Genomic DNA, 23,934 nt, shown 5'->3' on the forward strand with positions numbered 1-23,934 from the left:
CTGCTGTGAGGGTTCCTGGTGCAGAATTTGCTCAACGGGTGGCTCTCGGGGGAGGCAAATAGGTCTACCTCCGGTGTCTCCCACCTCTGGATAAGAAGGTTGAAGGTGTTAGGCTCCAATTTCTACTCATGTGGGTCTAGGGGATTTCTGCTTAAGTCGTCTGCCAGTGAATTTTGTTTGCCTGGCAGGAACTGAGCTTGTAGATGGACTTGGATACTCAAGGCTGTGCTCCAAATGGCCGAAGCTAACCTGCAGAGTGGGTAAGAATGGGTTACCCCCCTGCTTGTTTATGTACCACATAACTGTGGTGGTGTCTGTTTTTATAAGCAGTTGTCCTGGAAGGATTAGGTATTTGAAAGCTGTCAAAGCATTCTGTACAGCTAGCATCTCTTTTTGATTGAAGTGCAGGAGAATCTGGGCTGGGCTCCAGTGGCCCTGAATGCATTTGCCTGCCATGTGAGCCCCACATGCATAGTCTGATGCGTCTGTTGTCAGGGTTTGGGTGGCGAGGGGTTGAATGAAAAGCAGTCCCTTGTTGTGGCTGCATGCTTCTGCCCACCGAAGGAGCTCTACCCTTACACAAAGTATGGTTGGAATGACTGTTTCCAGGTCCTTAGAATGCTGGCACCAAAGACTTTTTAAGTACCACTGAAGTTTCCTGATATGCAGTCTTGCATATGGAATTAGCAGAATACATGAGGCAGTATTTTTCTTGCAGATGGCTAGGTTCTGGTGGCCATTTGTTTGAAGTAGTTTGTCAAATAGACCTGATTTTCTTAAGTGAGAAATGCCATCTGGGAAGTAGTGTCAAAGCTTGCTCCCAGAAATACAATCTTTTGACTGGGCACCAGTTGTGATTTCTTTTTGTTGATGGTGTACCCCAATGAAGTGAGAAGGCTTTTTACAAATTCCAGGTGCTGAAGTAGCAATTCCTGACTGTCCGCCTGAATCAGGCAGTCATCCAAGTATGGGAAAAATTGGATATTTCTCTGCCTGCAGTATGCAATGGCTGGAACCAGGCACTTTGTGAATACTCTGGGAGCAGTAGATAAGCCAAAGGTAAGTGCAATGAACTGATAGTGCATACAGCCTGCCCTGAAGCATGACTCCCTTATGGGGATGTGCAGATAAGCTTATTTTAAGTCTAGAGTGACTAACCAAGCATCTTTGGCTAGCATAGGGAGAAGATGATGAAGGGTAAGCATCTTGAATTTCGAGACCACGAGAAAGGTGTTGAGAGTTGATAGATCCAGGATTGGGCACCAAGAGCCATCTTTTCTGGGCACCAGGAAAAGTCTGGAGTAGAAACCCTGCCCCCTTTGTTCTACTGGAACAGGATGAATAGCTCTGATATTGAGCAGGGAAAGTACTTGCTTTTGAGCTTCTGCCCACTGGTTTGGAGGTAGGTCTGGAAACCCGCTTGGGGTTTGCAGAGTATGGAAGTAGAATCTGTACCACTGGGATACAAGGTTTAGGCCCCATCTGTCCTGAGTAATAGACATCCAGTTTTTTGCGTGAAGGACAAGTTTTTGGCAAGGAAAACTGACAATTCATTGTGAACTTTTTCCATTAGGGGGCGGCTTATCACTCCCTGTTTTAGAGGTGGGGGCACTCCATTGTTTAGATCTCTGCATACCTTGAGACTGTAGTCTGGGTGGCCTGTTTCCCCTGGGTTTGGTCTGAGAAGGCCTGGAAGGGGCTGGAAAGGATCAGTTTTTAGAAGGCCAATGCCTACTGAATCTAGGTGGTTGCACTTGTAACAATTCTTACACAATTTGCATAGATTTTGCTTTTTCTTCCATCTTTTTTTGAACCTCTTCCTCTTTGGTGCCAAATAAACAGTCCTTGTTTAAAGGAGTGTCTAGTAATTTGGATTTGACATGATCTAACAAGGTTTGTTCCTTCAGCCAAGCATGCCATCTCAGTACAAACCCAGTGACTGCAGCCCTGCAAGATGCTTCTAGGGCATCGAAGCCACACTGCAAAGTATGCTTACTAACTTGGTTTGCTGAATGCATTATTCTTCTTCTTTCGGCTGCTCCCGTTAGGGGTCGCCACAGCAAATCAACTGTTTCCTTTTCTTTCTGTCCTCTACATCTTGCTCTGTCACACCAACCACCTGCATGTCCTCTCTCATCACATCCATAAACCTGATCTTAGGCCTTCCTCTTTTCCCGTTACCTGGCAGCTTCATCCTTAGCATCTTTTTCCCAATATACTCGGCATCCCTCCTCAGCACATGTCCAAACCAACACAATCTTGCCTCTCTGGCTTTGTCTCCAAACCTTTCAACCTGGGCTGACCCTCTAATATATTTATTCCTACTCCTGTCCATCCTCATCACACCCAGTGCAAATCTTAACATCTTCAACTCTGCCACGTCAAGCTCTGACTCCTGCCTTTTTGTCAATGCCACTGTCTCCAACCCGTATAACATAGTTGGTCTCAATACCCTCTTGTAGACCTTCCCTTTCACTCTTACTGGTACTCGTCTGTCACAAATCGCTCCTGACACTCTTCTCCTCCCACTCCATCCTGCCTGTACTCTCTTTTTCACCTCTCTTCCACACTCACCATTACTCTAAACTGTTGATCCCAAGTACTTAAACTCATTCACCGTCGCCACCTCTTGTAAATCTTTATTTTCTGCACAATCCGGAAGTAACACCATTTTTCGTTTAAATAATTCCATAATACTTCAATGTGAAACTGGCAATTCAATGCCCTGATGGCAAGAGTTGCAGAGGTATATACCTTCTAACCCCATCTGTCTAAAGCTCTGGAACCCGTCTGAAGGGGTAGGATTTTTGGCTGTAGTACCCTTAATACCTTTAGGTCCCTGGGAAATGGTCTCTGGATCCGCAGTAGGATTCTTGAAGAGAAATTTGTGGGAATCAGGTATTCTGTAGTACCTGTAAGGTTTCCTAGGGGCCAGGAGTAAAGTATCTGGAGTAAGACAGGGATTCCATAAAGACATCATCTACAACATCCAGGACAGGGGGTATAGCTAGAAGCCTGTACTGAGGCAACTCTAAAAATTCTCCGAGTTGCTTTTTGGACTAAAGGTAGTCCTGGCATTCCCAGGAGAAATGCTCTCTTAAAGTATGCAAGGTTTCACCAAAAAAAAAAAATCCTCTGGAGGGGAGGCAGAGGGAATGGAGTCCTCTGCATCTGAATCCTCATAAGTAGATAAAGGCATGTCCTGAAAATCAGAAGGGTCAGAGTCATCAGACTCCTGGTCTGCAGAGTCAGAATGAAACTCAATTATTAGTCTCTTAGCAGGGGAAGGCTGACTTCCCCCTAATTAGGGTAATGAGGTCTTCAGCCATTCTAAGCATTTGTTTTTGTGGCATGGGAGCTTGAGCGTGTGCTTTGTTTGTCGCTTTTCTAGGCATAGTGCGTACTCCAGGCCGGGAAATTTGGTAGTTTTAGCTAAAAACGAAGTTGCTGGTTTCATTCGAACATTAGTAGGCTGGAATACACCCTCAGAAGCTGGTGCCTGCACAGTGGCTCCGGACCCATCCAAGGTAGAAACATCCACAGGTTCCATAGTCAAAGAAGTATCTCGTGGCATACCGGACTCAGAATGGGTCTCAGAAGAGGCCTGCAAATCTGCAGAAGTGGGCATCAGGGACTCCAAAAGTGCCTCACTGAGTACTGGGGCTAGCTTAACGGAAGCGTTGTCAGCAGTTTTGGACCTATGCAGTCTGTCTCTGTCTTTATCCTTATGTTTTTTCGGAAGATCAGTAGTCGGATGGCTTATCAAAGCCATTTCGGAATATGGAGAAAGTACAGTTGTGTACACTTACCATAAATGGAGATGTTCGAGTGTATTCACTGTTGCAGTCATTACATTTGGGTAATCTGCTGGCAGGTTGCCCTCAGTCGGCCTGATTAACAAAGTCTTGGGTCCTGCATCTGTTGCTGTGCCCCTTCTACCATGACATCAGGTCGTCAGGGGTATAAAACATGCAGCTGACGCCATTGCATCAGTTTTTCTTGCCCCAGATGCCAGGTGCCCCCCAAATGGGGAGCAAAATATATATAATTAAAAACACAGAAATATACCTCCAACCAAAAGCAAATACACCAAAAAAGCTTTTAAGCATAATAAAAGAAAGTAGAGAAATAGTAAGAGAAAAACAGGGGGTTTGAGGGAGGGTAACCAGGACTGCAACAGTAAATACACTTGAACATCTATATTTATGGTAAGTGTACACAACTGTACTATGTTCTTTGTGTTTCACTGTTGCAGTCATTACATTTGGGTAGATTCCCAAAGCTATGGTTGGGAGGATGGATTTATACAGCATTAGGACCAGCTATAAGGCCCAGTAAAACAGCAGTGGCAAAGCCAGCTCTGGATTTAGAAAAAAATGGTAAATGATAATGCTTGGTGAAAGTATGAAATGAACTCCAGGTAGCAGCTTCTAGAACATCCCTGGTAGGAACACCTCTGAGAAAGGCTGCAGAAGTAGATGCAGCCCTGGTGGAATGAGATCTAATCCCCTGGGGAATAGGTTTTCCATGGTGCTTATAGCAGAAATGCATGCAATATCTTATCCATTTAGAAATGGTTTGTTTTGAAATAGCCTTCCCCTCTGCCCCTGCAGCAAATGCTACCCAGCAGTTGTTCAGATTTTCATCGAGATTTAGTCCTGTCCAAGTAGAATCTAAGTTGTCTGTGTACATCCAATGAATGCAGAATCCGCTTCCCCTTGTTCTGTGGATTGGGAAAGAAAGTTGGCAAATGAATTGACTGATTAAGCGCCACACTGGATACCACCTTGGGCATGAAGGACGGACTGGTCCTGAGTGACACCCTGTCCGCATGAAAGATGATGAAAGGCTCCACTGCCATAAGGGCCTGTAATTCAGATATCCTTCTAGCTGAAGTGATTGCTAAAAGGAAGGCTGCTTTCCAAGGAAGAAATTTTAAGTCTGCAGTATCAGCTGACTCGAAAGGAGGTAGAGTGAGTTTCTCCAATACAAAGTTAAGGTCTCAGGCAGGGGTTGGAGCTCTCCTGGGTGGTCTCAAGTTTTTGCCCCTCTGAGGTACTGCTTGAGCAGAGGATGGGAGAAGAGGGGAGGTTCTGTGTTGTAATAAGCTGAAATGTCTGAGGCATGGATTTTAACGGAGGGAAAAGACAGGCCCCTTGTGAAGCATCTCAGTTACGTATTGCAAAATCTGAGGTAAATTGGGTGCTGCTGTGCTCAACCCTTGAGATTCCAAGCACAGAATCTTTTCCATTTGTCAGCATAAGATTTTCTAGTACTAGGTCTTCTTGCCTCTAAAATGACATCCATCACAGGTTTGCTGAAAGATGCTAAGGGGGAATTTAAGTGATGAGCCAAGCAGCAAGATTCAATGCTGGGAGCTGAGGGTGCAGGATTTGGTTCTCCTGCTGAGATAGTAAGGAAGGTGCCATGGAGAAATTTGTGACACGCTGCATAGGAGTGGGTACCAGTCTTGGCGTGGCCAGTCTGGAGCAATCAAAATCATTTTTGGTTTGTCCTGTTTGACTTTTAGCAGAACTTTGGAGAGCAGAGGCAGAGGGGGAAAAGGTGTAGACTGATAGTTTTTTCCAGCTGAAGGACAGAGCATCTACCTACAAGGCTATTTTGTGAGGAGCTCTTGTGCAAAATTTGTCCAACAGGTAGTTCTGGGGTGAGACAAAAAGATCTATGGCTGGGCACCCCCATTTGCTTGCCAACATATTGAAAATCCGTGGTTCCAGTTTCCATTCGTGCGGGTCCATGAGATTTCTGCTTAGTTCGTCTGCCAGAATATTCAGCTTTCCTGGCAGGAATTGAGCTTGTAGTTGTACTTGGTAGCTCAAGGCCGTGCTCCACAATGCCATGGCTAGTCTGCAGAGGGGATAGGAATGTGTACCCCCCTGCTTGTTTATGTACCACATAACCGTGGTGTTGTCTGTCTTTATCATTAGTTGTCCTGGATGAAAGTAGTCCTTGAAGGCTGTCAGAGCATTTTGTACAGCTAGCATTTCTTTTTGATTGATATGTAGGTGCATTTGCTTTGGGCTCCATTTGCCCTGAATGCACTTCCCTGCCAGATGAGCCCCCCATGCATAGTCTGAAGTGTCTGTAGTTAGGGTTTGGGCAGCAGGGGGTGGTGTGAATGGCAGTCCCTTGTTTGTTTCCAGGCTGTGACAATGTTGACTTCATAAACTTTTTAAGTACCACTGAAGTTTCCTCATATGCAGTCTTGCATATGGAATTAGAAGAATGCCGGAGGCCATGAACCCCAATGCTTGCAGTATTTGTCTTGCAGATAACAGGGTTTTTGTGGCCATCTGTTTGAAGTAAGTCACTACATGAATTCGCTTTTCTGGCATGAGGAAAGCCATCTGGGCAGTTGTATTCAGCTTGCACCTAGGAATGCAATTTTTTGAGGGTACCAGTTGTGATTTATTTTCGTTTATGGTGTACCCTAGACAGGTTAGAACCCTTTTTACAAATGCCAGATGTTTCAAAAGTATGGCCTGGTTTTTTGCCTGAATTAGACAATCGTCCAGGTATGGATATATTTGAATATTTCTTTGCCTGCAAAATGCAATTACTGGAGCCAGGCACTTTGTGAATACCCTGGGCACAGTAGACAAGCCAAAGGGCAGTGCAGAGAACTGATAATGCAAGTAGCCTGCTTTGAAGCGGAGGTATCTTCTGCAAGATTCCCTGATTGGGATATGCAGGCAAGCCTCTTAAGTCTAGAGTTACCAACCAGGCATCCTTGCCTAGCATAGGAAGTAACTGGTGAAGAGTCAACATCTTGAATTTTGGAATGTCTAGAAAGATGCTAGACAGGTCCAGAATTGGACGCCATGATTTGTATTTTCTGGGTACCAGGAAAAGTCTGGAATAGAAACCTTGTTCCTTTTCCTCTTCTGGTACTGGTTGAATAGCCCCCATGTTTATGAGGGACAGTACTTGTTTCTCGGCCTCTTCTCACTGATTTGCGGGCAAGTCTGGCCATCTGTTTGGAATTGGCAATGAGTGGAAATGAAATCTGTATCCCTGGGTTACTATATTTAAAACCCATTTGTCCTGGGTTATAAGTTGCCAGTTTTTTGCACGAAGAGCAACTTTTCCCCCCAAAGAGGCAGCTGAGAGGTAAGCGCTTGCTAATTTTAAAGGAAAGTCATTGAGACTGTTTACCATAGGGTGGTGTCTTGTTATTTCCAGATTTGGAAGTAAAAGCACCCCATTGCTTAGTTCTGAGAGCCCCTTGGGACTGAAACCTGGTGCTTTTGGTGTGTCTGGGTTTGGCTTGAGTGGATCTGGAAGGAGCTGGAAAGGACCAGTTCTTAGTAGGCCAGTGCCTACTAAATCATGGAGGTTGCACTTGTAAAAAATCTTTCATAGTTTGCATAGATTTAGCTTTATCTTCCATCTTTTTTAGAACTTATTCAGCCTTATTGCCAAACAGACGGTCCTCATGCAAAGGAGCATCCAACAATTTTGCTTTAACATGATCAGGCAGAGATTGCTCCTTAAGCCAAGCATGCCTTCTAAGCACAGACCCAGTATCAGCAGCCCTGCAAGAAGCCTCTAAAGAATCAAAACCACATTGCAAAGTAGGTTTTCCAACTTGTTCAGCTGAATGCAATAAATCTTGTAAATCTTTATTTTCCACACAGTCAGAAATCAACATCATTTTCTGTTTAAGCAGTCCCATGATATGCGGTTGATATTTTAGCATATGAAATTGACAGTTTAAAGCCCTAATTGCCAAGGTTGCAGAAGTATAAACCTTTTTACCCCATCTATCCAGTGCCCTGGAGTCTCTATCAGAAGGGGAAGAATTTTTAGCAGTAGAAGCCTTAATGCCCTTGGGCCCCTGAGAAATGGTTTCTGGGTCCGCAAAATGATTTTTGAAAAGGAATTTGTGGGACTCAGGAACCCTGTAGTATCTATCTGGTTTACTAGGAGCCGGAGGCAGGGAATCAGGGGCCATAATGGATTCTGAAAACACATCAACAATGTCTAGTACAGGAGGTATAGCCAAAGGCCTATACTGAGGAAGAAGAAGGAAATCCCTAAGCCTCTTTTTGTATATGCTGAGGAAGAAGGAGGAAATCCCTAAGCCTCTTTTTGGATTCAGAAAATTCCTGATTTTCCCAGTGGAAATGCTCCCTTAAGGTATGTAAAGTTTCCCCAAAAGAAAAATCCTCAGCAGGGGAAGCAGAGGGAATGGAATCCTCTGCATCAGAATCCCCATAAGTAGGTATGGACAAATCCAGGTCATTAGAAGAGTCAGAAGAAACAGAATCCTCTTCAGAAGATTCATAGTCAAGCTCAGCCCTAGGCCTCTTAGAAGGGGGGGGGGGGGTTGACTACCCCTGAATAGATTAATTAAATCTTCAGCCATTTTGAGCATTTGTTTTTTAGGCATAGGGGCCTGAACATGTGGCCTGGGCATCGTTTTGTTTAGATATAGATCGAGATTTAGGCCATAGTATTGACAGTGGAGTCGGTTTAATATGCAAGTCTGCAGGCCTGAATACACTCTCAGAAGCAGGTGCCTGCACAGCGGCTCTGGACTCATCCAAGGTAGAGACATCCGCGGGTTCCAAAGGTGAAGCATCTCACGGCATACCAGACTCAGAATGGGTCTCAGTAGAAGCCTGCGAATCAGAAACAGCGGTATCAGGGGCTGCGAAAGCACTTCACTGAGTACCGGCGAACTGGCGACTGGCTTAGAAGAAGTGTCATTGGCAGTTTTGGACCTCAACTGCCTATTTCTGTCTTTTTCTTTGGTATTCCAGTAGTCAGATGGCTAACCAACGTCATTTCTGGATAATTAAACCAAGAACCGAAATATTTAGAAGCAAAAATGTACTGACGACGGATAGTGTGCAGATTAAGTAAAGCACAAAACTGACAGCAAGATACATCGTGGTCAGGGCCTAGGCAAGGAATACAGTACAAATGAAAATCTTTATGAGGTATTTGCTTCCCACAAGTAATGCAATTATTAACTTTTACTGACATCGATAAGGAGCAAGAAAAATTTCCCCAACAGGGTACTTAGCTTTTAGTTGAAGACTTCGGTTCTGAAACTCAAAAACGAAAATTACAGGAGTCGGCCGACTGGCACTTGGGAACTGCTTCTGCTTCGGGCACTGCACAGCAAGAAAGACTGATGTAATGGTGTCGGCTGCATGTATACCCTGACGACCTGACGTCATGGAAGAAGGGACAGCAACCGATGCAGGACCCAAGACTTTGTTAATCAGGCCGACCGAGGGCAACTTGCCAGCAAATTACCCAAATGTAATGACTGCAACAGTGAAACATGAAGAACATCGAGAGCTAAAGAATTTAGCAACAAAGACAGCCCGATGACAAATGGTTCGGGCGTTAAGGCACAAAACCAACAGTGAGGAGTGTCGTGGTCTGGGCCTAAACAGGTGATGCAGTAAGAATGAAAATCTCTGTGAGGTATTTGCTTTCCACAGGCAAGACAATTGTTAACTTTTTCTGACATTGATTAGAGCAAGATAAAAAGGATCCCCCACAATGGGGTACATAGCTTTAGAAAACTTCAGGATTACAAAACTCGAAAACGAAAATTTTAGGTAGCGGCCGATCGTCACTGGCGAACTGCTTTGGGCTCCTGCTCGGCAAGAAAGACTGATGTAATGGTATCGGCTGCCTGTTTTATACCCCTGATAACCTGACGTCATGGAAGAAGCGACTGCAAGCGACACAGAAATCCTAAGACTCTGGTATTCAGGCTGACTAAGGTCTACCTGCAGGCAGATTAACCCAAGTGTGATGACTGCAACAGTGAAACAAAAAGAACATCCATACATAATATTATATTCAAGAAGCAGCAGAAAGTATTCTGAGACCTAAGCCAACATGGGAATGGAGAAACTAGATTTGGTTGATAGGGATGACTGCAATTAGGGGTAAACAGAAAAGGCAAGAGGGTGCTGGAATTTAATGGAGTAAACTGGCAACGGAACCAAGGTACTGAGAGCAAATAATTAGAGCAGGAAAGGTAGAAGAATGGGAAGAGGCCAAGAATTCCTTTGGACAGCAGACTAGAGATTGCCTTCCCTTTCAAGGACTGATATCACAGTAAAGACAAAGAGAAAGGAATAGAGGGACACAAAGTGAAAGACCAGCACTGGTAGTTTTAGTACAATAATAACTACAGGAATCAATCAGAAGGGTTCAGATGGGATTGGGAAGAGAGACTGGATATGCAATTCACAAAGAAACAATAAAAGTATATATATATATATATATATATATATATATATATATATACACGGCTCCCAGATATGCAACTAAGTCTAGAGGATTTAATATCTTTGCTTTGATGTATTTGCACAGGTATTTTACACCCCAAGCAAACTCCAAAGAATTTTTCTTCAGGCAGACTGCAAATGTTGGGAGGTGTGACTGAAAGAAAGAGGAAACTGGAAACATTTTTGGCAATGTAGAGTTGGCAGACTTAAAAAAAATCCCTGAAGACTCCTCTATCGAAAAATAGTGGGTGAGTAAATTGATGTAACTAAGGAAATTCTTTTTTGAGCTGCGAAACTGATACAGAATCAGAATTGCTTAGACACTAAGTCTGGCGGCTACTAAAAACACAGTAACTGGCATACCTGTCATTTGTCCAGATTTTTGCAGAATGTCTACATTTTTTGCACTGTTCCTCATAAATTTGTGACTTTCTGACAAATCACCTGGATGATCTGAGGACTGAACATGGTAAATAATGACATGTTTGAGTTTCAGACTTCATATCCTTCAGAAAAATGCATGCTAAGAAAAATCCTGTTATTCTACCAACTTTCTAAGTTTATAAGAGCGATTTTTAAAATTTGTTCCTATTATTGGGCCTTCGTCCCCCCCATTATGTCAGGCTTTGTATAGACTTTTTACACTAAGAGGTTAAGAGGTATAGTTACTACAAAATGGAAACTGAAGGTTAAACCAGACATATAAAAGTAATGAATACAGTAACAGAGATAAAAGAAAGTACAGTTATGTACACTTACCATAAATGCAGTTGTTCGAGTGTACTCACAGTTGTAGTCATCACATATGGGTTATCTGCCTGCAGGTAGCCCTCAGCCGGCCTGAATAAAAGAGTCTTGAGATTTCTGCGTCGGATGCTGTCACTTCTTCCTTGAAGTCAGGAGTATAAAACATGCAGCCGACGCCATGACATCAGTTTTTCTTGCCCCAGATGTCATGTGCCCCCACAATAGGAAGCAATTAAATGCTATGGTAACCTCCCCCCCCCCAATCAAAAAGCAAATACACAAGAAAAAATAAATATACCAACAAGAAGGAGAGGTAGAGCCAAGAGAAGTCAGGGGGCTGGAGGGAGGGTAACCAGAACTGCAACTGTGAATACACTCGAACATCTACATTTATGGTAAGTGTACACAACTGTACTATGTTCTTAGTGTTTCACTGCTGCAGTCATCCCATTTGGGTTGATTCCCAAAGCTAAAGAAGGGAGGAGGAAGTTAAAGAGCATTAGGGCCAGCTATTAATCCCTGTAAGACTGCAGTGGAAAATCCAGCTCTGGATTTAGAAAGGATAGGCAAGTGGTAATGCTTGGTGAAGGTATGTACAGAGCTCCAGGTAGCAGCTTCTAGGATGTCGCTGGTAGGGACCCCTCTGAGAAATGCCGCAGAGTATATGCAGCCCTGGTGGAATGTGATCTTATCCTCTGTAGGGTAGGTTTTCCATGGTACTTGTAGCAGAAATGAATGAAATGGGCTATCCATTTGGAAATGGTTTGCTTTGAAATGGCCTTCCCGTCTGCCCCCTGCAGCAAAGCTAACTAGCAGCTGTTCAGATTTTCTGATAGGCTTAGTCCTGTCCAAATAGAATCTAAGTTGTCTGTGTAAGTCCAGAGAGTGCAGTATTCGTTCCCCTTTGTTTTGTGGATTAGGGAAAAAAGTAGGCAAATGAATGGACTGATTTAGGGCAACAGCAGACACCACCTAAAGCATAAAGGAAGGATTAGTCCTGAGGGAAACCCTACCTGCATGGAAGATAATGAAGGGTTCCATTGCCATGAGGGCCTGTACTTCAGACACTTCTTGCTGAAGTGATGGCTAGAAGGAAGGCTGTTTTCCAAGTAAGGAATTTCAACTCTGCTGTAGCAGCTGGTTCAAAAGGGGGAAGAGTGAACTTTTCCAATACAAAGTTAAGGCCCCAGGCTGGAGTGGGAGCTCCCTGGGGGGTCTTAAATTTTTGGCCCCTCTAAGGAATTGCGTTAGCAAGAGGTGAGAGAAGAGGGGTGGCTCAGTATTATAATGTGCTGAAATGGCAGAAGCATGAATTTTAATTGACGAGAAGAATAGGGCCTTATGGAGCATTTCTGTTAAGTACTGTTGAATATGAGGTAAGCTGGGCACCGTTGTGCCCATCCCCTAAGCCTGGCTCCAGGAACAGTATCTTTTCCACTTTTCAGCATAGGATTTTCTAGTACTAGGCCTCCTTCCCTCCAGAATGACATCCAGTACTTGCTTACTGAGGGATGCTAGGGGAGAGCTCAAGGAATTAGCCAGGCTGCAAGGTTCAGGGTTTGAAGATGAGGGTGCAGAATCTGGCCCACCTGCTGGGACAGCAGGGAAGGGGTCTGAGGCAGGTGCCATGGTTATAGCAGTGTCATACTGCGCAAGAGGGGGTACCAGTGCTGGCGAGGCCAGTCTGGTGCAATCAGTACTGTCCTTGGCTTGTCCTGTTTGATCTTTAGTAGAACCTTCGAGAGGAGAGGCAGAGGGGGAAAGGCATAAACCGAGAGGCTTTCCCAGGTAAAGGGCAGGTATCCACTTTCCAAGCTTGACTGTGGGGAGTTCTTGTGCAGAATTTGTTCAATTGGTAGTTCTGAGGGGAGGCAAACAGGTCTACCTCTGGAGTCCCCCATTTGTTCCTCAAGAGGTTGAATATTTTGGGTTCTAGTTTCCATTTGTGTGGGTCCATGAGATTTCTGCTTAAGTCGTCTGTCAGTGGATTTAGTTTGCCTGGCAGGAACTGAGCATGTAGGTGTACTTGGTAGCTCAAGGTTGTGTCCCATAGAGCCAGGGCTAGTCTGCAGAGAGGGTAGGAGTGGGTTCCTATGTACCACATAACTTTGGTGCTGTCTGTCTTTACCAATAGTTATCCTGCAAGAATACGGTCTTTGAAGGATGTCAGAGCATTCTGTACAGCTAACATTTCTTTTTGATTGATATGCAGGTGTATCTGTATCAAGTTCCATTTGCCCTGAAGGCATTGCCCTGTCATGTGAGCCCCCCACATAGACTGATGCATCTGTTGTTAGGGTTTGGGCAGCAGGGGGTGGAGTGAAGGGGAGTCCCTTGTTGTGGTACCAGGCCTCTGCCCACCAGAGGAACTCTGTCTTTATACAAGGAATGATAGAAATCATTGTTTCCAAGTCCTGAGAATGCTGACCCCTTTAAACTTTTTAGATACCATTGGAGTTTCCTCATATGCAGTCTTGCATATGGAATTAGTAGAATGCAAGAGGAGATGAACCCCAGAGATTGCAGTATTTTCCTTGCAGATAGCTGGGGTTTTATGGCCAACAGCTTGAAGTAGATTGTCAAATAAACTTGTTTCTCCGGAGTGAGGAATGCTATCTGGGAAGTTGTGTTCAAGCTTGCTCCCAGGAATACAATCTGTTGGCAGGGTACTAGGTGAGATTTCTTTTCGTTGATGGTATACCCCAGTGAGGTTAGAAGTTCCTTTACAAACGCCAGGTGTTGTAATAGCAAGTCCTGGCTTTCTGCATGAATCAGACAATCGTCCAAGTACGAGTAAATTTGAATATTTCTGTCTGCAAAATGCAATGGCTGGAGCTGGACACTTTGTTAACACCCTGGGCGCAGTACATGGTTCCCCCTTTACAATCTCGAATTACTGAATACTCGAAAATTCAGTAACTCAAAACTGTAAAGTCGAACCAACAAAAATCCCGAAATCCACAAGCATGAAAACAAAAAACCCAAACATACAGAACACATACACCACACAACACGCACACCATAAAACCCACATCACAAACTACAAGCCCTACACTACATGCACGCAGGGGGGGCAAGCCCCCCTTCACCCCCCACACCCCCTTACTTACATATTCTAACTCCGAGATCACACTAATACACAAAATAAAAAACACCACACAGACATTTTAAACCGCCTCGCACACACACACAAATACAGACACATCCAACACTCACACTCATACTCCCACCTCCCTACCCTAACCCCCACACACAACTTACAAAACACACAAATACTTTCACTTCTGTAAAACATCCTGACTCACACACTTCTCATCCCGTAGCTGACATGCATAAGTGCGAATTTGAGATATTTGAATTTGCGCTTATGCAGATTCGCGCTTATGGGTTTTCGACTTTACAGTCTCGAGTTACTGAATTTCGAGCATTCAATAATTCGAAATTGTGAAGGGGAACACAGTAGATAAGCCAAAGGGAAGTGCAGAGAACTAAAAGTGCATGGAGCCTGGCCTGAAACGTAGGTATTGTCTGCAGGATCCTCTTATTGGGATGTGCAGTAAGCTTCCTTTAAGTCTAGGGTTGCCAGCCAGGCATCCTTGGCTAGCATAGGAAAAAGCTGTTGAGTCAGCATTTTGAATTTTGGAACCACTAGAAAGGTGTTGAGAATAGAGAGGTCCAAGACAGGACACCAGGAGTTGTCTTTTCTGGGTACCACAAAAAGTCTTGAATAAAAACCTTGTCCCCTTCGGTTCTGCTGGGACAGGTTGAATAGCCCTGATACTGAGAAGAGAGAGAAACTGCTGTTGGGGCTTCCGCCCAATGCTTTTGGGGTAGGTCTGGCCAACCATTTGGGGTTGGTAGTGTGTGGAAGTGGAATCTGTACCCTTGGGAAATATGTTTAAAACCCATTTGTCCTGGGTAATGAGTCCCCAGTTCTTTGCATGAAGTGCAATCTTTCCCCCCAAAGGGGCAGCCAGTTGAGAAGTGCTTGGAAGTTTTAAAAATAAGTCATTGAGATAGTTTACCATAGTGGGGAGTTTTATTACTCCCAAATTTGGAAGTGGAGGACCCCCACTGCTTATTCCTGTGCGCCCCCTGCGACTGAAGCCTGGGTGCTCTGCTGGAACTGGGTTTGGACTGAAGGTCTGGAAGAGGCAGGAAAGGACGAATTCTTAGAAGACCAATGCCTACTAAATCTTGGAGGTTGTACTTTGCATAGATTTAGCTTTTTCCTCCATCTTTTTAAGAACTTCTTCGGCCTTGTTGCCAAACAGTTGGCCCTGATTTAAGGGAGCATCCAGTAATTTCGTTTTAACATGATTTGGCAAGGATTGCTCCTTAAGCCAAGCATGCCTTCTAAGTACAGACCCAGTTACCGCAGCCCTGCAAGATGCCTCTAGTGAATCAAAACCACATTGCAATGTACGTTTACCAACTTGTTCAGCAGAATGCATAAAATCCTGTAAATCCTTATTTTCAGCACAATCAGGAATCAACATCATTTTCTGTTTAAACAATCAATAATATGCAGCTGACACTAACATATGAAACTGTCAATTCAAGGCCCTAATGGCCAAAGTTGCAAAAGTGTATACTTTCTTACCCCATCTACCCAGCACCCTGGAGTCTCTATCAGAGGGTGTAGGATTTTTGGCAGTAGTAGCTTTAATGCCCTTGGGTCCCTGTGAAATGGTTTCAAGATCCGCAGTAGGATTTTTGAAAAGGAACTTGTGAGAGTCAGGAACCCTGTAATATCTATCAGGTTTTCTGGAAGCAGGAGATAAAGAGTCAGGGGCCATGCTAGATTCCGAAAAGGCATCATCAACAATGTCCAGTACAGGAGGTATAGCTAAAGGCCTGTGCTGGGGCAGGAGTACAAAAAATCCCTAAGCCTCTTTTTAGAATCAGAGAAATCCTGACTTTCCCAACGAAAAAGCTCCCTGAGAGTGTGAAAGGTTTCACTCTGAGGGGAAGCAGAGGGACTACAGTCCTCAGCATCAGAATCCTCATAGGTAGAAAAGGGTAAATCCTGGTCATCAGAGGAAATGGAAATTTCAGAATCCTGGTCAGAAGTATCATAAGCAAACTCGGTCCTAGGTCTCTTAGAGGGGGAAGGTTGGCTTCCCCTGATTAAAGTAATAAGGTCCTTCAGTCATTCTTATAGGTTCATAGGTTCATACTAGGCTATCTGCCCGAGGGCATTTATAAGCCTAGCCCATTGTTTTGTGGCTTACGCCACCCCTTTAGTATGGGGAACTATACCCATTATTTTGCTGTGCCTCTGTCGAGCAGTGACACTGAGGTAATTCCTGGGGTATATCTGCGATTTCCCATCCATTGGTCAAGATTTCTCTTGAACAAGGCCAGCGAGGTGCTCTGCCTCACATGTACCGGGATTTTGTTCCACAGCATAGGGAGTCTTTGGGTGATGAATCTATCCCTCCAGCACGTCCTATTAATAGCCGTGTCGAGGTTTAAGTCTCCCGCCCTTGTGGCTCTGATGGATCTAGATTTTTTGAGGTGAAGCATATTCATCAAATCTGGGTTTGACATGGCCTTGTATGTTAGGCAAAGGTCACCTCTGAGCAAGCGGTAAGCGACTGAATAGAGCTGGAGTTCTTTCAGTCGGGCAGCAGCCTGACCATGCAGTCTGGGCGTCAGTTTAGGCCTTGAAGAAAAAGATGGTGCCGGTTTAATATGCAAGTCATACACCCTCAGAAGCCGGTGCCTGCACAGTGGCTCTGGACCCATCCAAGGTAGAGACATCCGCAAGTTCGACAGATGAAGCATTTCACGGCATTCCGGACTCCGAATGGGTCTCAGTAGAGGCCTGCGAATCTGAAGTAGCGGGTATCAGGGGCTGCGAAAGTGCCTCACTGAGTACCGGTGAACTGGGCGGCCTGTCTCTGTCTTTATCTTTGTGTTTTTTTCAGAATGTCGGTAGTCGGATGGCTTACTGAAGACATATCAGGATAATTGAACCGAGCACCAAAAAATTTTGAAGTGCAAATATACCGACGATGGATAGTTCGCGGTTTAAATAAGGCACAAAACCGACAGCGAGATACATCGTGGTCAGGGCTTAGGCAAGGAATACAGTACAAATTAAAATCTTTATGAGGTATTTGCTTTCCACAAGAAATGCAATTATTTACTTTTACTGACATCGGTTTAGAGCAAGAAAATGTTTCCCCAACGGGGTACTTAGCTATTAGTTGAAGTCTTTGGTTCTGAAACTCGAAAACGAAAATTTCAGGAGTCGGCCAACAGGCACTTGCGAACTGCTTCTGCTACAGGAACCACACGGCAAGAAAGACTGGTGTAATGATGTCGGCTGCATGTTTTACACACCTGACATCACGGAAGAAGAGACAGCAACCGACATAGGACTCAAGACTTTGTTAATCAGGTCGAATGAGGGCTACTGCAAGCAGACAACCCAAATGTCATGACTGCAACAGTGAAACACAAAGAACATCCTCAGTTTCCCTGCACATCTTTCAATTCTTTGAATGTTTCCTTTTAGAAGGTAGGTTCCTACAGTTCCATAACAACTGTAAGCCAGGTTTTAATTCCTATTTTTGGCAGTGAACTCCTGGAGAGTACTCTGACCAGGCAGACTATCCTCTAAGTAAACGATGCATAACAGGGACAATAGTCCACAACATGCTCCAGGCTGAAGCAAAAAGACACTTATGATAATCTTTATGCACTATCTTACTGCAGACCACATAAATACGGACGTTAGCTGTAAAGTCTTCTGAGCCAAATTCTCTAGCACACATTACACATCTAAGAAAAAGTAAGGAAATCCCCTATGGGATACTTATCTAGTCTTAGGAAGACGTATTTTGGCCAACTAACAGACTACATGCAACGCTAACATACAACAGCAACTGCACGACAAGGAAGATCTGAAGATGGCATCAACCGACATACTCTTTACACTACTAATGTCCTTATGCTGGCTAGTCTTGAGGGAGGGAAGAGTTTTGGAAGACTGTCTGGCTGTAGGCTACTTGCACAACAGCCTATCTCAAAAGCAAGGACTAAAACATTTACTGCTACAGTAAACATCATTAGTTTTTGCAAGTGCTTACATTTAATATCCCTGTAAAGTCACGGAATACTGAAGCACAATTTGAAGATTAACCATATGAAATATAAATTCTGCATTTCAATCAAAAATAATACAGTAAGATTACTTATTTCAGTAAACAATATGGCATTAATATACAATATGAAGGCATTTCTCTTACACATGTTTTCCTCTAGTAGACTGTGAAGCAAGACAAATGTAGTAAACAGGTGTCTGCATTTGGCAGGTTCTGAATGTTACTTTTTTCTAATAAATATCTCCAGCTACGATGTATAAAATAAATATTTATAAAAACTGTTAATTATCTATGACAACTTATGAAACGTTTGTGACGTACTCTTTTAATGTCTGTTTTCATTACAGAGTGGATTTTTCTATTCTGCTGAACTGTTTATCTACTGTAATACATGATGGAGTTTAATGATATGGAAATACAACACCAGAAAAATATCTTGAGTACAAACTAAAGATTTAATGATAAAATGAAAAAAAATATATCTCAGTTATAACTAAAATATGTACTGACTACGGTATTGAATAATATTATGAAAGATTAATAATATCGGAGGATCCCCTATTCACCTCTTTATGTTAAAAGCCAAACAGAATGAAGGTATTATGTAATCTCATGTAGCATTAGAGAAAGTTCTACAATGGAAAAATAAAAAATTCTATCCCCTGAAAGCAGAAAGAGAATAAATGGTATGCTTTTTAAAAGAGTACAGTGTAAATGGTCTCTACTAAAAAAATCTACAGAATGAGATCTGATTGTAGATGTAAATACAAAAGCAAAAGGAGAAACAGCTATTAAATGTTATGATACACATAACAGACGTAGAACATTTAACAGAATAGTGGCCTCCTGACACTAGTAGGAGTATTTTTTACGAGCATATGCTTGGAACTGCTTTGCCCTGGTGGTCATAAAGTGTACGATTAGTTAAATTAAAACAACTGATACATAGTGTGAAATAGTCCACCAGTGCTGCGGTGCTTCACTAACTGAAAAAGATAGTAATTTGGTATATGTATGTAAAGTAACTAAATTAAATTAACTATATCAACATTTCTTTGAAGGGCAGACTAGGCAATGCTCTGATCAAAGAATGGGCATGATGCAGACTGTTAAAGTAAAACAGATGAAGTCTGAATATACAGGTAGTGATGGTATGCATTAAGATGACAGCCTAGGTTAAAAACTGTGTTTTCAAGAGCTAAGCAGTAAAGTGATAAACAAATATTATAACCAAATCTGGATACTGTTTTTTTTAAAACACAGTGCTGGAAAAAGAAAGTAAGTCAGCAAAGTGCGGTTATACATTAAGGGATGGAATAGCCAGGGGAGACAGTTTAGACACAAAACTGTCATATGACAATGGTGTTTTATTTACTGATATCTGACTATTGGGAAAGTCTGACTGAGTAGGTGCCCATTTTCAGAGGAGGTCCCCGAAGAAAAGCTCCAAATTATTTCAAAAGCATTTAAGAACACTAATTTTACAATCTTCAAAAATAACACAACATAGAACTTGCAAGCAGTCAACAAAGCTAACTGTATCTTTTCCTATTTGATATACTTTTCCCTAGAGAGCACACCATCTTGGTTGGCAGCTGGGTTTGTGACCCCCTCACAATTTTGCCCTGCTGTGTTGTCTGTCTGTCAGACTTTATATTTTTTTCCTCCCTCTTTCCCTATCCCTTCCCAAGAATAGTGCTATATTTTGTATCTGAGTATATAAGAAGAAATTAGTCTTCAACTTTGCCCCTATAGACCTTTTCAATCTTGCACTACCCACTTGAATTCCCAGTCCTGAAAGTTCTGCATTTTTACAAGTTATAATACCTCTATACAACAAAAATAAAGTTCCAAAAGACTTACTGATTGTTTTATTTTTCTTCATCAGCTTACCTTTCTGAGTCCTGGCTCAACCACCTCTGCTCGGGCTCACTCGCTTCTCCACCCTACCCCCACTCCCACCCACCCCACTTCAATTACATTTATTCACACCTAGGCTTCTCCCATCATTAATTCCCATCCAATTACAGTGCTTCCCGCTACCCTCATACATTACTCTGTACATCTCACATACTAGGACTCACAGCTCTCCTTTCTTCACCCCCTTATCAAAAACTTATTAGTACACATCCTATACTAAGTACATCTGCCAGTTTTCATTATTAGTATACATCCTTTACTAACTACTGACCCTAATAAAATCACCACTGCAGGAACCCCCCCAATCCCAAATATCATCAGTGACCACTTACCAGCCTTTATAATATGCAAAACTACAACTGCATTACACAAACATGAATACAAAAATACTAGAGACCTACCACAGTTTTCCTCCCACAACCTTTAACAATTCCCTGCAAAGCATTAACTGGGAACCCTTAAAAACACTCCCTCTAGACAACACAGTACAATATTTCAAGTCCTCATTCCTTAATATTTTAACAGCCTTGTAACCCCCCCAACTAAAACGCGTAAAATCCCTGCATGCTCCTTGGCTCTCTAGAGCTACCAAACAGAACATAGTCACCAGGGACAAAGCCTGGAAGCTTTAGCAAAAGCATAAAAAAACCCTGACCTCATAACCTACAAACACCTCTGCAACCAAGTAAAGTGCCAAGTCACTAAGGATAAAAAAAGAATACTATCATACTTCACAAAACCAACACAACTTAACCTGAAACACTTCTGGAGCTCAATCAACAGCCTTCTACATCCAGGATCAGAAACTAACCCCTGTCCAGTCCCAGAAAAAAATGTGTGGAAATTGCCACACTTTTCAACACTTATTTTACTGATTTTATAGCTAATCTCACAACCAACTTCCCTCAGACTCATCCTAAACAACCCAACCCTCCTGCTACTAACACCTCCCTTGCCCATACACACAACTTCTCTCTAGCTCCTATTCCCACAGCCACAGTAATAAAACTGCTTCTAAAATTAAAACCATACAATAATGCCCCTGACAACCTGTCTCCAGAATTCCTACAAAAAGCTGCAAATTCCACAACATACCCAGTCAGCATACTTCTTAATAGCTCCATCCAAGAGTCTTATATTCCTTCCATTTGGGAAAAAAGCATTTATCCGCCCACTTCACAAAGTAGGAAATATAGATGTTTTCAACTTTCAACCCAATGCCATTCTTTCTCCTATCTCAAAAATACTCAAAAAGTGTATCCACAGCCAACACCTTAACTATACAACATACTATCGCCAACCCAGCATGGTTTTAGACCAGGATATAGCAAAACTACAGCTCTTATTTTCTTCTGTGACTCTATCAATCAGGCCCGTGATGCAAGAAAACTTGCCTCCTCCCTATTTCTCGATCTGTCCAAAGCCTTTGATACCATCTCCCACCCTCCTCTTCTTAGAAAATTATCCAACATAGGTATCTCTCCCTTTACACTACACTGGTTTTCCAACTCCCTCTCAGTCAGGCAACAAGCTACAAAGTGGCAAAACGTCTTCGCTCCTTTCCTTAACACCACTACAGGTGTTCCTCAAGGGTCTATCTTAGGCCCATTACTTTTCAGAATTTTTGTCAATGGCTTCCGCTCTAGTCTAACTCAAGGAACAGTCATCCAATACGCGGATGACTCTAGTATCATCTGTAATGCCAACTCCCCACAAGAACTTCAGAAACTTACCCAAGCAGCCCTCAGCTCCACTAAAATATGGATGCCTAAAAACCATCAAGCATTAAATCCTAAAAAAAATAAACTAGTGTTACTTGCCCCCAAGAAGTCCAGCACCATAAACAAAGACACTTCTTCTCTACTCTCTCCCTTGACAAACATACTAAATTTCCAGGTGTCACCACAGATGAACAGCTAACTTTCGACATGCATATTCAAAACATTAAAAAAGCATACCAGAAATTGAGCATGCTATATTCACACAAAACATTTCAACTACTATTCCAAACTAGCCCTTGCCTCCTCCTTCCTGCTCCCCTCTTTTCTTTAAGTTACTCCCCTCTTCACCAATACACAAGTCAGTCTTAAATGCAAACTACACTCATACTACAACAAAACTGCAAAGTTTATCGTCAATGGACACCACTTAACTCACCAATGCACCTCTCTTCGATTACTGAACTGGCTAGAATTACCGCACCACCTTACATATATTCAAACTAACTACTGCCCATAAACTACTATACAACTCATCCAGCTGCCCTGCCCTTTCTAATCTATTTATGCTATACCACCTAAATAGGCCTTTCCACTCTGAAAATCAAATGCCCCTACAGGTAGAGAAAACCCAACCTCTCCACTGGACAATGGCTCCACTTCTTTTCCACTGCTAAACTATGGAACTCTCTCCCACCCTCACTTAGATCCACTAGCAATACATCTATCTTTAAAAAATCTTTGAAACATCATCTCTCCTCCCACTGGCAATGCCCATGTGCTAACTCCTCGCAACCCATAACCTGGCTTTGTCTCTTCCATTCTACTCGCACCTTTTCTTCCTCCTTCCCTTACTACCTCCTATACCTTCACTTTTACTCCTTGATAGATAAACCACTTATATACCCTTGTGCAAATGTATTGTCAATTGTTATTTCAGATACAACTGCAGTGCCTCCTTCTGTAAATGTCAGTAGTCAAATTTACGCATAAGTGCATTGCCTTTTTTTCTTTGTACAGTTTAATCTGTTATAATTGCTGTCTGTGTTTTTATCAAATTGTATATATTGCACTGTATTGTTATTTGAGCTTTTATCAAATTGTATATATTGTATATGTCACTGTGGAGCTTTTCTCCCTGGGTGTCCACTGAAAATGGGCACATTTTGGCCCAGTGAACCTTCCCAGTAAACAAATGCAATAAACAAATAAGCAAAACAATAAAAAAAATCTACAGTTTAAACAATTATACCAAATTAGACAATGTGAAAACACTAATTAAGCATATATACGACTGAATATGGATAACTGTTTGCTGATGAAGGATCTTAGAGAAAGAAGTGAGGGCAATGCAGCACAGGTTAAGGGACACAGAACAGCAGTAATTAAAGCATTTACAGAAACCTGCTATGAAAAATGAAGTGTCTTTGAACATAGAGAATATACAGATACCTACAGATGCAAATACTGAAGTGGCTGCAAAGACAGTAAATTGGTTAAATGATGTACACCATTCACGAGTAAAGCATTAAAAGTCACAGTAGGGTAGGGGCAAGATGAACGTTTTTATAATCAAGATTTATGGAAATACACATGTAATAGTATAAAGTCTCAATGAAATGTAACTATAAGCATGCATGGTTTATTAACAACATTAACTACAATCATTTTCAAATTAAAAAGATAAAGGCAATAGCCAAAGGTTAACTTGTTGTACTTTATGTTCCCAGGAACTGAATGATGAATTTTGGACAAGATAATCATTCACTTAAGAACAAAACGAAAAAAAAGAAAGAAATGAAGCTGACATGGACAATACCTTCCTTTAATGTTGACTATCCAAATGGCCTCACTGTGTGAGGTAATTTTGCCATCTTAGCTAAGGACTATATAACTAAATTTATGTCTGTCTAGACAACAGATCTCCACCTGTAGACATTTCCCATTCATTTAAGAATATACTGGAGCAATAATCCTTATGATGAACATATGTAATTAGATTATGAACTATATTAACCTAAGATTTATTTTCTTACTTTAATTTGCCCATCCAACTGACGAAGGTGTAGCAGCCATTCAGGTTCAATGTGCAACTCCCCCTCTGGCTTCTCCTTTAGCACAGGATCAAAAAAACACAAACGAGCAGATACCTAA

The 23,934-nt window shown here is 42.5% G+C and overlaps 1 protein-coding gene across 1 annotated transcript in view; it reads right to left on the reverse strand.

The window, feature by feature from the left end:
• The window catches only part of SEC16A (SEC16 homolog A, endoplasmic reticulum export factor), a gene marked incomplete in the record, with an annotated part of 1,997,470 nt that overhangs the window by 1,080,887 nt on the left and 892,649 nt on the right, over positions 1-23,934 (reverse strand). The window contains 1 exon segment of the mRNA XM_044058481.1: positions 23,817-23,930. Within this exon segment, the coding sequence (XP_043914416.1) occupies positions 23,817-23,930 (114 nt within the window).

The sequence above is a fragment of the Protopterus annectens genome, chromosome 16.part0 (genome assembly GCF_019279795.1).
Source record: "Protopterus annectens isolate FY-2018-M chromosome 16.part0, PAN1.0, whole genome shotgun sequence".
Classification (NCBI taxonomy): domain Eukaryota; kingdom Metazoa; phylum Chordata; order Ceratodontiformes; family Protopteridae; genus Protopterus; species Protopterus annectens.